Source organism: Mirounga leonina, unplaced genomic scaffold (genome assembly GCF_011800145.1).
Source record: "Mirounga leonina isolate KUSES-001 unplaced genomic scaffold, KU_Mleo_1.0 Mir_151, whole genome shotgun sequence".
In the NCBI taxonomy this organism is placed as follows: domain Eukaryota; kingdom Metazoa; phylum Chordata; class Mammalia; order Carnivora; family Phocidae; genus Mirounga; species Mirounga leonina.
In genome coordinates this window covers 31,426,814-31,440,852 of record NW_023270377.1, presented here as the reverse complement: position 1 = coordinate 31,440,852, position 14,039 = coordinate 31,426,814, and the positions used below count along the sequence as shown (strand labels likewise).

General features: G+C 37.0%; 1 protein-coding gene and 1 long non-coding RNA gene across 8 annotated transcripts in view; one reads left to right on the top strand and one right to left on the bottom strand.

Annotated features, from left to right (window-relative positions):
* Window positions 1-1,414, bottom strand: part of LOC118012124 — a 58,717-nt gene extending 57,303 nt beyond the window's left edge. Inside the window, exon 1 of the long non-coding RNA XR_004679612.1 lies at window positions 679-1,414. This is a non-coding gene — a long non-coding RNA (uncharacterized LOC118012124). The remainder of the gene's footprint in view (window positions 1-678) is intronic.
* ABI2 (abl interactor 2) overlaps window positions 1-14,039 on the top strand; it is a 167,769-nt gene that overhangs the window by 103,074 nt on the left and 50,656 nt on the right. For 4 of the 7 annotated variants that reach the window (XM_035007326.1, XM_035007327.1, XM_035007322.1 and 1 more), the window contains 2 exons: window positions 2,899-2,985; window positions 6,652-6,825. In XM_035007326.1, the coding sequence (XP_034863217.1) occupies window positions 2,899-2,985; window positions 6,652-6,825 (261 nt within the window). The remainder of the gene's footprint in view (window positions 1-2,898; window positions 2,986-6,651; window positions 6,826-14,039) is intronic. The other 3 variants (XM_035007328.1, XM_035007325.1, XM_035007323.1) reach the window with 1 other exon arrangement.

Genomic DNA, 14,039 nt, shown 5'->3' with positions numbered 1-14,039 from the left:
AAAGTCTGTATATTTCATCAGCACCAACTCATCCTCTAAATTTGGTTTGCTTGCAAAGTCTATTACTATATACATGTCTACTTATTGCTGTGTGTAGAACTTAAGATCTCTCTATAAACTCCAGTTTGGTGAGGCCATCTCTTCACATTAACATCGTTAGTGTATATTGTGAACATAAAACTCCTGAATCTAAGTTTGGAGATCTTTTGGTGGTTATAGGGAAAGGGTCTTGTCACATGAAGAATCATCTTAGCTAAGTAGAGTGAAAACAAGTGTCTAGTTACCTCTGCTCTTCCCTGTTCACAAGATGCCTGGGACTAGAACCAAATATTGCAGGTAATTCTTCTCATCAACATCCTGCTTAAATCTCCTGGAATGGTTCATTTTCAGCTCAGCTCTAAGGACAATAAATCTAGTCTAAAGTAGGATGTTCTGGTTCACAGGAGTTCTGGTCAGATGAAATCTTAACATGGTCCAGAAAGAAAATGCTGTGATACATGAATTAATTTGGACCATCACATTAAAATTTTGCCCTGGGGAAAAAAAAGTAGCATATAGGGTGACCTTTGTAAACTGTTTGGAACTGAATTTTTTAAACATGGTCTGGCTTTGAGAAAAATCCAACTTGTTTTGTTACAAAGCAAATCTGTTTTAGAAAGATTTGTGATTGGTTTTTACCTGGGCTGTTCTTGGTGGACTTCTTAAAACCCTATGGTTTCAGATTTTCACTTGCAGAACTAGAAAAGAAATAGAACATACTCATCTTAAAAAATAATAATACACTTGATCTATCTACAAAAAGACTGTTCTGAGTTAAGCACCTAATCATTTTGGTTTTGCTGAGCACCAGAAGGTCATTTAAAAAAAAAATTGGATGAGAAACAGTGACTGAAGTGGGGGATTCCCTACTTTTCTGTTATAGGACAGGTTGGGACCGGTGCTAACAGAAGAGGAACATTTTCATCTTATTTGACGGGAACGTACACCCAATAAATACTTTCCTAGAATGCCAGTTGCTGTTTGCTTCTCTTTCTCTCTTATCAGCTTCGTCTCTGCTACTTCTGTGTTCATTATGTCGTCTTCTTCCTCCAAGTTTAGAAACACAGGGTATTGGGAACATATCAGCAATTGTCCCAAGCCTCTGCGAGGGGGAGACACGGCATCGAAGGGTTTACTACCAAGTTTAGGGAAAAACCTAATTAAAAGGTACCTTTTAAGAAAGTACCCATTTCTAGGGTTATTCTACGCTGCCCCTTACATCTAGATATTCTTTAGTATTAACTCATAGCTTAACTCTTGTCTACATATCATCTATGTTCCTTAGTTACCAAGTGGTACTTTTTTCACACTGTTACTAAGTTCTCTTCTTTTCTTTGTGTTTATGCTGCCTTGATTTTTTTTGGGCCAGGTCCTGAGTTAGGCATTCTGCATGCATTAGTTTTTTGTTTTTGTTTTCTTTTTAAATCTTTGCAACCACTCTGTAAAGCAAACCACTCTTTTTCATCACATTTATGGATTAGGTCCAAAGAAGTTATTACTAGGTGTTTAACAACAAGGAAATCAGATTTTTGATGCTGAGTGACTTTAAAGTCCAGTCTCTTACCACTGAGTACTCTTTCCCCTAAGGTACTTCCCTATTTCATACCTACCCACTTACTTTTCCAGGTTTGTATTTTCCCTCTGGGCTATTTTGTGCTAGCATATATATAGAAACATTTCCAGTCCTGTGAACTGGTCATGCTGTTTTATATCTCTCAGCCTTTGCCCCTCACTTGGTTCTCATCTTGTCTTTCTCCATTCTTGTTTGCTTGTTCAACTCCTTTTTTTCCAGTGCCCGCTCAGAGTATTTCTGTGTGGCCTTCCTTACTACTAGCGGCATCCCGGTGCCCTCCACCCCCCACCGGCACCTCACACCATCCCCATGTCAACTCTCCCACCACAGCCCCCTCCAGCGGATTGCTACAAACATTTCTGGGTTAAGGTTATTATTTTGTTTTGTAACCCCAATTAGAATGTGGTCTCTTTGAGGGCAGTGACTTTTTCATCTTTTCAGTTGCATTAGTCTTAACTGTAATTTAGAATTAATAAAGCTGTTCTTTTTTTATAAGAAGATGCATACTATACTTTATATCCATTCTGAAGGAAACTGTACTGTAGAATTAATCTTGGGCAATTGTTTGGCATGTACCTCGTTTATTTATTTACATACGTTAAACATTTGTTGTAGGCTGACTAGTGCTAGGCACTGTACCAGGTGTTTGGAATAGAAGGAAAGACACCCTGGGGAGGAGAGAATGATTTGAATGAGTTCAGTGGTTTTTTTTGTATGAATTGGGATTATGAAAAATTGTAATGACACAGACCTAACTCTCAGAATGGTTTTGATACCGGCCTCCTAGCAGAGTGCTTGCCACTTACTAGAAAGTCAGTAAATATTTAATTAAGGAATGAAGAACCAGTTAATTTGCCTGTTAATGAAGTAATGAAAAGTATAAATTTAGGATGTTGGGATGCAGTTTTTTTTTTCTGGTATTGAACATTTAAACTTGTAACCTTTAGAATCCTGAAGACCAAATTATTTGTAATAATTTGCAGAAATTCTTTGAGAAGACATGTTATTAGTGATATGACAAGATCAGTTTGCCGTTACATGTTAGAATAGATTTGTATATAATAAATGCTTCCTGTTACAATTTTTAGAACTTTCTTTAAACTCCCCTTAATACTTTGTTTTTTGTGTTAATGTATTATCCCTCAGAAGAGGATCTTTAAGATAGCTTATAAAATATTTGTACATAGTGGTTTCCCTCCTTATATGTTCATTTGATTGTATTAGCCTTTCCTTTTAATGTAACTCGCCCTTACCCCTTATCCTCCACACCTTTTTTGTTTTTGCAGTATCTCTTGCTCCTCCTCCTCCCTCCATTCTACAGGTAACTCCTCAGTTACCTTTAATGGGATTTGTGGCCAGAGTCCAAGAAAATAGTAAGTTTATGTCTTCTTTATGCTGTAGATCAGATTATAGGCATAAAATGTCATTTATATATGATTGGCTGAATAGTAATTCATTCGCTAATACTTCACATATTTGCGTATTATGAACAAGTCACTGGGTCAGCAGCTAGTGTGAATAATAAAATAATTAAGATGAAGTCCTCTGCTTTCAGGTAACTTAAAATCTGGTAGTGAAGAGAAGACAAAAGTAAAATAAAGCACATGTAAGAAAAGAAAGACCACATCTAACCAAGGAGATGCTACTTAGTCACCAGATATTCCATCTTTTTCTCTGGGTTGCTCAAACAAGTAGTAGCCTAGTTTCCTATCACTGGAGTTGTAGGGTTTTGTGGCCGGCTTGAGAATCTTCCTCCAGTCTTGTGATTCCAGGTGTAAAGATGGCCATGCCGTGGTAGGTCTCAGGGGACCAAATTGCCAGTCTGTCTCCCAAAAGGCCTCGTAGATTGGCGATGAATTTACACTGGCCTGTGGCCTGTGGCCTGGGGTCAAGACATGCAGGATTAGATAACTAATTTTATTGACCCATTCAGTCTTCTCCTAGGGAAGCATTAAGGAAGCTCAGGAGCCTGATACCTACAAAGCAGGAGGCCTGGATCACATTCAGTGAGGAATTGCTGTTACAGACACCAGTGAACATAGTCCCTATGTCAGATAGACGAATTCTCTTTTTATGAGTGGTCTATACAAGGAACCCACATCACAATCATCAGGTTGCATGATGGGTATGGAATCTGAACCAGGGGAATTACATTAATGAAAGTTTCAGTGCCATCAGTATGAAGAAGCCCAATCTCTGCATCTCATAACAGGGATGGCCTGACCAGAGGGGTAGAAATGTTTGCACTCTGTTGCTTATGACTCCTGCTTCTTCGATGGGCATTGCTGATCCTAGAATGTGAGCTCTTATGAGAGCAGGAACTTTTGGTTGTTCTGTTGGCTGGCTGTTTCCCCAGCACTTAGAGAAGCATCGGACACAGAGCAGACACTTTAGTCCCTGGATTTTGTTTTTTTGTGCTTCTATAGCTAACCAAATGCCCCCTTTTTATGGACACATTTCTTTGTTGTATTTCAACTGGTTATAATCCAGTCTTACTTGGCCTAAGGGCTCAGTGTCTCTTTCAGGTGCCTTTGCATCTCTGTTTGCTAGCTTCTGAAAGTAGTCTAACTTTTGCTTACTGGAACGTAAACCATGAGCATGAGCACCTCCAATATTTAGCAGTGTGATTGCCTTTTGGGATAGTCTTTTCTTTCTTTCCATAGTCATATATATATATATTTCTCACCTACAAAATGTATAAAAATAAGAAAACTTTGTGTATGAGGTGAGCTGTGGCTTATTTTACAGACACATGTGTCTGTAAAATAAGCCACAGCAGGACTTCTGCATTCAAATGAATGTTCTCTTCAAAACATTCACCTTGGAAAGATACATACTTGTCTTTTAGAATTATCTTCAGAGTTTTCAGGTATACGATTTTGAAGATTTCTCTGGTAGCAGATAGTCTGTAATAAGATCGATGTTTGGAAACAGTCTGGAATTATTTGGAACCAGGTATACTGGGCTCAGTAGTGCAGCTATGATTCTGTTCTTCTTCTTAAAATCCTTCTATGGCTCCCCATTGCTCTTTGGATAGAATTCAAACTGTTGGAAGGCCTTTCCTGCTTAGTCCTCTTCAGCTTCCTCATGCCTCTTTCTACTGAACTTTGGCCCGTTCTTTGAAGGGTTCCTACTTTCTTACCTTTGTATTTTTTTTTCCTTTACATCTGACATGAAATATCTACCCTCACTCCATCCTACCCTCTGGCCATTAACTCTTACTTATTCTTCAGGTTCAGGAAACCTTTCCTGACCTACATAAGAGTTTTGGTCTATTGCTGTGTTTTCCATAGTGACTTAAAGCACTTACTGCACATAATTACTAGTGAAAATTTGGTTGTCCATGTCTCTCTGATTTTTGCCTACTGCTCTGTCCCAGTGCTGAGCATAGTAGCTAACCATAGTAGGCTCTCAGTTGATGTTTGTTGAATGAATAATCATGAAACATGACTTTAAAGTTGCTGATCTCATCCCATAACAGTGTATCTCTTAAGATAACAGGCACTGAAGTTCAAATTCCTGCTCTTCCACTTACTTAGTGTAGGACTACTTAATCTTGGAAAGCCAGTTTCCACATCTGTAAAATGAGGACTAAAAACACACCTCCCAAGGTAAAGATTAAATGAAATAATGTATCAGAAAGTGCTAGCTGAGTAATTGGAACATTTTAAGTAAAAATGGTAGCTTATGTCAGTCTCATTAAACTAACTCTGAGGCGTTCTAAGAAATGGTAAAAATAAGCAATGGCAGAATCCGAGTAATTTTGTAGTGTAATTTCTCAAGGTGATTGTTTTGAAAGACAGCGTTCCTTTGGATCTTTGTTTTTATGTAATTGTTTAAAGTCAATCTCTTTACCTTATAAGTGCAAATAGTTATATTGTTGATTCTTATCCCAACCATATGTAATTTGTCATAAAATATATGCTAAATCACATATCTATAGTTTTTATTTAAAAAAACCATTACGAAGAATGGAATAAAAGAATCCCTTTTAATGGGTAAAGTTTTGAAGTGTGTCAAGCAGAGAGGTTGAGAAGTAGATGGGCAGCAGGTGGAAGAATACTGGAATAGGACAGAATCTGATACTGGTGTGGCCAGTCCTCACCAGACACCAGCAGTCTTCTCAGATTCAATCAGTAGGCTTAGATGAAAGATAGAAAATAAACAGGATTGCTCAGAGGATTTCACAGAAACAGTACTGATACCTCATAAATAAGAATTAATAAATAAAATTGGGCAGCTGATAAATGCAGCTTTACTCAGTTTATTTTGTTGAGCTGTGCTCAGTTATGTACCAAGCATTTTGAAAGCTTTGAGTTGCCTGAGTTTGGAGATAATCTTTTCAATGTTACTGTATGCTGATACTTGAGCTGTGGAAGCAGATCTCTACAAGGAGAGACTTTTAAGTTACTCTTGGATATTTAGCTTGAGGAGATTCTGGATCATAAATCAGTCTGAATTAGTTGAAATTCTCTCTCTCTATAAAAAACAGCAAACACAAACATCTTCATAGATGAAGTTACCCAAAGTCTTGTGATTTCCATTCCACTAATTTGGTAAAATGCTATTTAAAAAAAAATTCATTGAAAGGAATGTAGATTACTAATATTTGACTATACACAAGCACATTCTAATTTATTATAAATTAAATATGCTTGTACATATCCAAATTATTAATATTTCTGATAACCACTGCTCCCTTGGATATAACATAAAACCAAACTATATTGTACTTACCTCTTTCTTTGAAAAAGAGGATTCTGTATTAGCATAAACAGGTTCCAAGAGGCTCATTTAATAATTACTGTTTTGGCTAAGCTTTATTCAACACCCATCAGTCCTCACCCAAAGGAAGGAGAAAGTCATGCTTGGAGATTTGAAACATTATAGTTGGTGGGGAGCCTTCTCTTGCCCACTCATTTTTTGAAAGATCATCATTTTCAAGTCTAGATTTATATTCCATGTATATAGAAGCTTGGATAGGAAATACTGAACTTTGCATAACATGTAGTTTTGTTATCAGCTTGGTACATTCTCAGTTTCAGATACACCACCTCCACCACCACCTGTGGAAGAACCAGTCTTTGATGAGTCCCCCCCTCCACCTCCTCCCCCAGAAGATTATGAAGAGGAGGAAGCAGCTGTGGTTGAATATAGTGATCCTTATGCTGAAGAGGACCCACCGTGGGCTCCAAGATCTTACTTGGAAAAAGGTAAGTTTCAGAGGGATACCTAGAGGGATGGGAAGACACCTCTACATAGAAATGGAATTTACTGGTACTGAAGAGAACCTTATTTTTTTACTGATAGGTAAAGTTTTGCTTGCATAACCTATGCAACATCTTATTAATTTAGTTTACAAGGTTCATGATTTTTGAAAGTCACACTAGTAAAATTCTGTGACTATATGATTTTATACTGATGGTTATTTATTGTTCTACTGAACATGCTTTTTTATGAGTGGTTTCTATAGGACAAAAATTTTAAAAATAGGGTTTTTCTGGAATGCCTCGGGAAGAAGATGGTTTTTACAAATTATTAGTTATTTTTGTGGTATCTTCTAGTAGATATTTTAGGCTAAGCATCTGCATATGAAACTTTCTTCCAAACAATAATGGTTTCTCAGTTTCTTTGCAGAGTAGTATTGAGCATTTTTTTAAGTGAAAAATTTCTCTGAATGAAACTTTTCTGACACACTTTTGGGACACAGGCTTCCAAATCTCACCAAGACTAGTTCAGAAAAAAATGTATCCTATCTTGAAATTTTCTATTAAGGAAATCAAAGTTACTCACTCACAGGTTTTAAAAATTGACCACATTAGAATCACCTGGGGAGCTTACCCTAACAAATAGTGGACTTCCATTTTTGGCGAAGGTAAAGCAGATCAGATTTACCCTTCCTCCTAAAGCAGGAATGAATTCAGAAAAAAATATAAAAAATAATGATTTTCAGACACTGGACAACAGGCAGTGGTAGACTGTGACCCCATGATGGAGAAGGAAGTCAAACAAGGTAAACCTTTGATTGTCCTAGCTTGCTAACTAGGGGAAATTTCTGGGCCACAGTACAAGGAGGTGGAACCCAAACAGAGCCTGGAGATCTCACTGCATAGACAAGGTAGAGATCAGAATCTTGGGAGGCCACAGAGAAGTAGTAGTTACACAAAGGGGACAGAGCTCTGGAGATCTGCAGAAGGGTCCCTATAAGTCTTTGATTGAATACTCATCTGTGCATGTGTGTGAAGAAACTACCTGAGACTGGAGAAAGAACAACTAGAAAGAAGTATGCAAAAAAATTATTGGAAATAACAAGTCTGGGAATAGTTCATGCTCCTGAACCAGCCAGAATAGAAAGACCTCGCAAAACACAAGACATAGAGAAGAGGCCTCAAAACTGTGTCCCCTTAGTGATGGGGCCAAATTAGCCCTACACTAAAGGTTGCTCTGGACTGTTCTAACAAATGCTTAAATGCAAACCTTGAAAGCATCCAACTGATTTCAAGTAACTTAATTGATCTCCAGAACAAAATCCAACATTGTTCAAAAAAGAAAAAAAATCCAGAGCACCAAAAAGTAAGATCCACAGTGTCCAGCATCCAATCAAAAATTTCAAGGCATGTAAAAAAGCAGGAAAATATAACTCATAACTAAAAGTCAGTCAATAGAAACAGAGCTAGAAATGACTGAGATGATGGAATTACCAGACAAGGCTGTTATATATTAGAAATGCCCATGTGTCTAAGAAAGTAAAAGAAAACATAAACACAAGAGAGAAGCAGAGTATCTTAAAAAAAAAAAAAAAAAAAAAAGAAAGAAACCCACATAGAATTTCTAGAGATGAAAAATAACAGTATGTAAAGTGACACTTCAGAAGAAAAGATCAGCAACTTGGACGATATGACCATATAAACTATCCAAAATGAGAATGGAGAAAAACCAAAAAACAGAGCAACAGATATGTGGGACAATATCAAATAGTCTTCATTTGCAGAAGATACGATCTTTTTTTTTTAAGATTTTTTTTTTTTATTTATTTGAGAGAGCGAGAGAGCACAAGCAGGGGGAGCAGCAGAGGGAGAGGGGGGAGCAAACTCTCCTGCTGAGCAGGGAGCCTGATGCCAGGCTTGATCCCAGGACCCTGAGATCATGACTTGAGCCGAAGGCAGACACTTTACTGACTAAGCTGCGTGGGTGCCCCAGAAGATAATGATCTTATATGTAGAAAATCCTACAAGGAATCCACAAAGAAGCTGGTAGAACTAAAAAGCGAGCTTAGCAAGATTGTAGGCTACAAAGTCAATGTGCAAAATTAATTGGATTTTATTTATTTATTTATTTTTTTAAAGATTGTATTTGAGAGAGAGCGACAGAGATAGAGCATGAGGGGGAAGAGGGAGAGGGAGAAGCAGGCTCTCCACTGAGCAGGGAGCCCTATGTGGGGCTTGATCCCAGAATCCTGGGATCATGACCTGAGCTGAAGGCAGACGCTTAACCAACTGAGCCACCCAGGCACCCCAAATTAAGTGGATTTTTATATACGAGCAACAAACATTTGGCGATTGAAATTTACAAGACTATACCTTTTGTAGTAACATCAAAAATATGAAATACTTCAGGATAAATTTAATAAAATATATGTAAGACCTATATGATGAAAACTGTAAAACATTAAGAGAAATTAATAAAGGCCTTAAATAAATCAGGAGATATATTATGCTCTTTGATCATTATTGTTCAATAATTGGTTTTTCCCCAAATTGATCTGTAAATTGAATGCAATTTCAGTAAAAATTCCAGGAGCCATTCTTACAGAAATTGACAAGGGGATTCTAATAGTTATATGGAAATGCAAAAGATCTCATAGAATCAAAACAGTTTTTTTTTTAAAAAAAGACTAATGTTGGAGGATTTAAACTAAGGCTACAGTATTCGGGACAGTGTGATGTTGATATAAATACAGAAATATAGATCAATAGAATACAGAATCTAGAAAAAGATCCACATACATTGTTTAACAAAGGTGTCAAGGTAATTCAGTGGGGGAAGGGTAGTGTTTTCAACAAATGTGCTATAACAATTGGATAGCCATCATTTGGGGAGCTTATATTAACAAGTCGTGGTCTTCCATTTCTGGCCAAGGTAGAGCAACAGTCATCAGATTTATTCTACCTAAAACCGTTAGGAGTGAGTCCAGAAAAATTTGTGTGGTGAAGTAAAGGTAAAAAATTAATGTTCATGTACTTTCTTACCCTTAATTTACCATACACAAAAATTAACTTGAAAGGTATTTTATTTTTTTTAAAGATTTTATTTATTTATTTATTTGACAGAGAGAGACACAGCAAGAGAGGGAACACAAGCAGGGGGAGTGGGAGAGGGAGAAGCAGACTTCCCACCGAGCAGGGAGCCCAATGCGGGGCTCGATCACAGGACCCTGAGATCATGACCTGAGCTGAAGGCAGATGCTTAACGACTGAGCCACTCAGGTGCCCCTTGAAATGTATTTTAGACCTAATGTACAACCTAAACTATACAACTTCTCGAGAAAAATATAGGAGAAAATCTTTATGTTTTAGGATTAGGAAAAAAAATTATAGAGAGTCCTGGAATTTTTACTGAAATTGCATTCAAATTATAGAGAGCACATAAAAAATTGATAGATTGAATTTCATTAAACTTTCCTTCTTTAAAGATGCTGTAAAGAAAATAACAAGGCAAGCCTAGACCGGGAAGGATTTTTGCAAAATAACTCAGTAAGGAGGCAAACAGCTTGTAGAAAAAAAAAATTGACCACACTTCACCAATTAGATGCATGAATTGCAGATAAGCACATGAGAAGATGCTTAACATTATTAGTCATTATGGAAATGCAGATTAAAGCCACTGTGAACCAAACTAAATCCCACTACACACCCTCTAGAATGACTATGGTTAGAAACCCCGACAATACTAAGTGTTGGAGGAAGTGTGGTAGTGAAACTGGAGCTCTTAGGCTTTGCCGGTGAGAGTGCAGCATGTTTCAGCTACTTTGACACATAGCTGTCTGTTTTCTTATGAAATTAGACATACTTGCCAACCTGGCAATCCCTTCCTACATATTTACTTAAGAGGAGTGAAGAGGAATGAAGATCTATGTTCATGTGAAGACTTGAACTCAAACCTTCATAGCTGCTTCATTCATAATACTCAAGTGTCTTTCAACTAGTGAATGGATAAACTAGTTGTGGGATATCCATCCATTCAATGGAATACTGTTCAGCAAAGAAAAGGAACAAACTTACTGATACAAGCAACAGTATGGATGGATTTCAAGCATTATTCTATTGAAAGAATCTAGACACTAAAGACTCATGCTTCGTGATTCCATTTAAATGAAATCTAGAAGATCAGTGGTTTCCAGGGACCAATACTGGTGGGTGAGGAAATTTACATAGGGGCAAAAGGAAACTTCAGAGTGGTGGGCATGTTCTGTATGAGGACTGTGGTGGTGGTGATGTATTTGTCATGTATACAGTGCATACATTTGACAAAACTCACTGAGCTCTACACGTAAGTGGTTGTATTTTGTGTCTAAATTACACCTTAATAAAGCTGTTTTTAAGAAAAAAAGCCCAAAGTCCTACAGTAGGAGGCTATGGCTTTGGGCACTGACATGTTTTACAAACTTCCTGATTTTAATGCTGTCCTAGATAAAGTGATGAGTTTTCAGCTCTGAAAAACGAGCTCAGTTATTCCTTAAAAGAAGAGCGCAATGAAAGAAAGGTTTGCTTTCTAAAAATGTACTCTTCAGTGAGTATGTTAAAAATCTGGAGAGATTTTTATAAGAGAGGAAAGTGAGTTGCTTTCAGTCCAAGTAACTCTTTAGAGTTTAAAATATGCCTGAATTGTTCTCTAAGATGTTTTTCAAAGTTCGATTTATCTGTTAAGTTCAGATCTTTTAAAACATGAAAATCAAGTAAGCTCTTTCTTACTCTTTCCGGCAAAACAAAAAGAACCAACCATGCTTTGCTTATGGTTGCTTTTTTGTTTGAATGTGCATCAAATGTTAAGGCTGCTGCCTAATGACTCATTTTGTTAGCTTAGACTGTAGGGCCTGCCTGCATCTTAGAGTCACCGCGGCAGTATTTAATATGTCTGCACCTCCAGACCTAAGAAACCAGAATCCATGGGCATGCATCGCAGGCATCAGAATTTTTTAAAGTTCTTCCGATAATTCCAAGGTTGAGAACCACTGCCGTAGGAGGTGGTTTATCTTAACCTTTGATCACTGCTATACTAGCCAGATGGAGATAATGTGTATACGTGAGGATCTTGATTTAACCTGGGTAAAGAACAGATGTTTTTATGTATTTTATTATATGCTTGGCATAATGCTAAAGTTACTACGTATGTAAGGCAATTAGTCTCCCCATTTTGCAAACTAGGAAATTGAGGTTCAAAAATAATTTATATAAAGAAAATGTTAGTGTTACAAAAAAGATAGTGTATCATAATAGTTATTAATGATAATAAAAGCTAACATTTATATAGATAATGTTTACTTATCATGAACAAGGCCCCTGGGCTATATCTTGTACGTGCACTGCTTCATTTAATATAACAATGTTCTGTTGTTTTGAGGTATTAGCACTATTGTAATTCCCATTATACATAGTTGAGTAAAAAGAAGCTTAGGAAAGTTAAGTATGTTCTGTAAACTTACAAGTGCTAGAGCTGGGATTTGAACTAGGTGATACAACCCTAGAGCCCACGTTCTTTTTTTTTTTCCCTTAGAGCCCACATTCTTAACCACTGTCCTCAGTTTGATCTCAGACCTGGGATTGAGTCTTAGCTGTACTTTTTATTAGCGTTAAATTCTTCCTGGCAAACTTCAACTTATTTGTCAGTGCCCATTTTATGTCCCTTCCTTCTATCAAGCCATCTGTTCTTGTGTTCTTCCAGCTCAATGATGTAACTTCTTGGTAGAAGTATAAACCATGTATGGTAACTTACCAGATAACATTTCTGTCTTCCCAAGACTATGACAGTCCCTTGTCTTGTTCACCTTTTATCTCTAAAAATCAGCATAGATGCTCCATTAATGATTGTCAAAAAGTGAATAGGGCCATTAATTCTATCTGGGGATTCCAGAAAGCTGGTCAGAGGACATGGCATTTATGGTGTGTCTTGAATGATGAGTAGGAGTTTCTCAGGCAAAGAAGAAAGATAAGAAGGGCCGTCCAGAAGGATTCACTCAGAATCCTCTGAGTGAAAGGGCATGGCGGTTTGGGATGTGGTGAGTAGTGTCACATGTAACATGGTGGGTTGTAGGGAGAGGGTGGGGTATGAGGGGAAGCGAGTAAGCCTTGAATACCAGCCTGAGGTGTTTGCATTTTTTTTTTCTTTTTAAAAAATCTAATGGTAGAGGGAAATTGTGGAATATTTTTAAGCAGGTTTATAAGTTCCCATGAACTTATAACTTTTTTTTTTTTTTTTAAGATAACCTGGTAATAGTGGAGAGTACATTAGGCAGTAAGAAAAATAGAATCGGGAAGACCAGGCTGGATACCTTCCTTAAGCAAGAGATGAAGGCCTCAAGTGAGGCCATGGTGCTGAAAACCTTGTTCACATAAATAAGCAGATGCAAATGGAAGTATTTTTCATGTGGCACTGTCACTCAGTTTTTTTTTTTTTTAACTCCTTTAGAGTTATCTGCCAAAAATCGAATAATGTTCTGCCTTGAAAAATTATGTTTGATCATGTGTCAGCTGGTAACTCCAGTATAGTATTTATTAAATTTTGTTAAAAGCAAAGGAACTTTGCAAATAGGTTGGGTTGATCAGTGGAGTAATTCTTTCTTATACCACACCAGTATTTTGAATTGTCCCTTTGGCACCCAGAACTGTTTTGTACTTTAAGATAATCCACTATTAAGGATAAACAGGAAATGAGAATTTTTATGACTGATTGAAGGTATCTCCAGCAGACCAGTTTTAGGAAGCCATATATATATATGATCATATATATATAATATATATATTTTTTAATTCCAGTATAGTTAACATACAATGTTATATTAGTTTCTGGTGTAAGGAAGTAGTATTTTTAAAGTTGAGAATCTAGAAAGTATCTCTATAAAATTATGTCACTCGTATTGCTTAGAAAATCTTTAGGTACTGGGTGATAGGTGTAGTCTTAAAGCCTGCTGCCCTGACTAGGGCAGTGACTGCTGATGATGGAGAAAAGTGTTTGGATTTGAGAGATTTAGGAGGTAGAATTAGCAGGACTTCTCCTCTTAATTACTTGCAGTGGGTTTGCATTTCCAGAAGCATTAAGAATGTTATCAACTCAAAAGCTAAACGATATTAGGTTGACTAGAAGTACGAAGTACTCTACATATCTTGTATTCTCTTCCATTTAGTTAAACTTCTGTGTCATCTAATTGTAT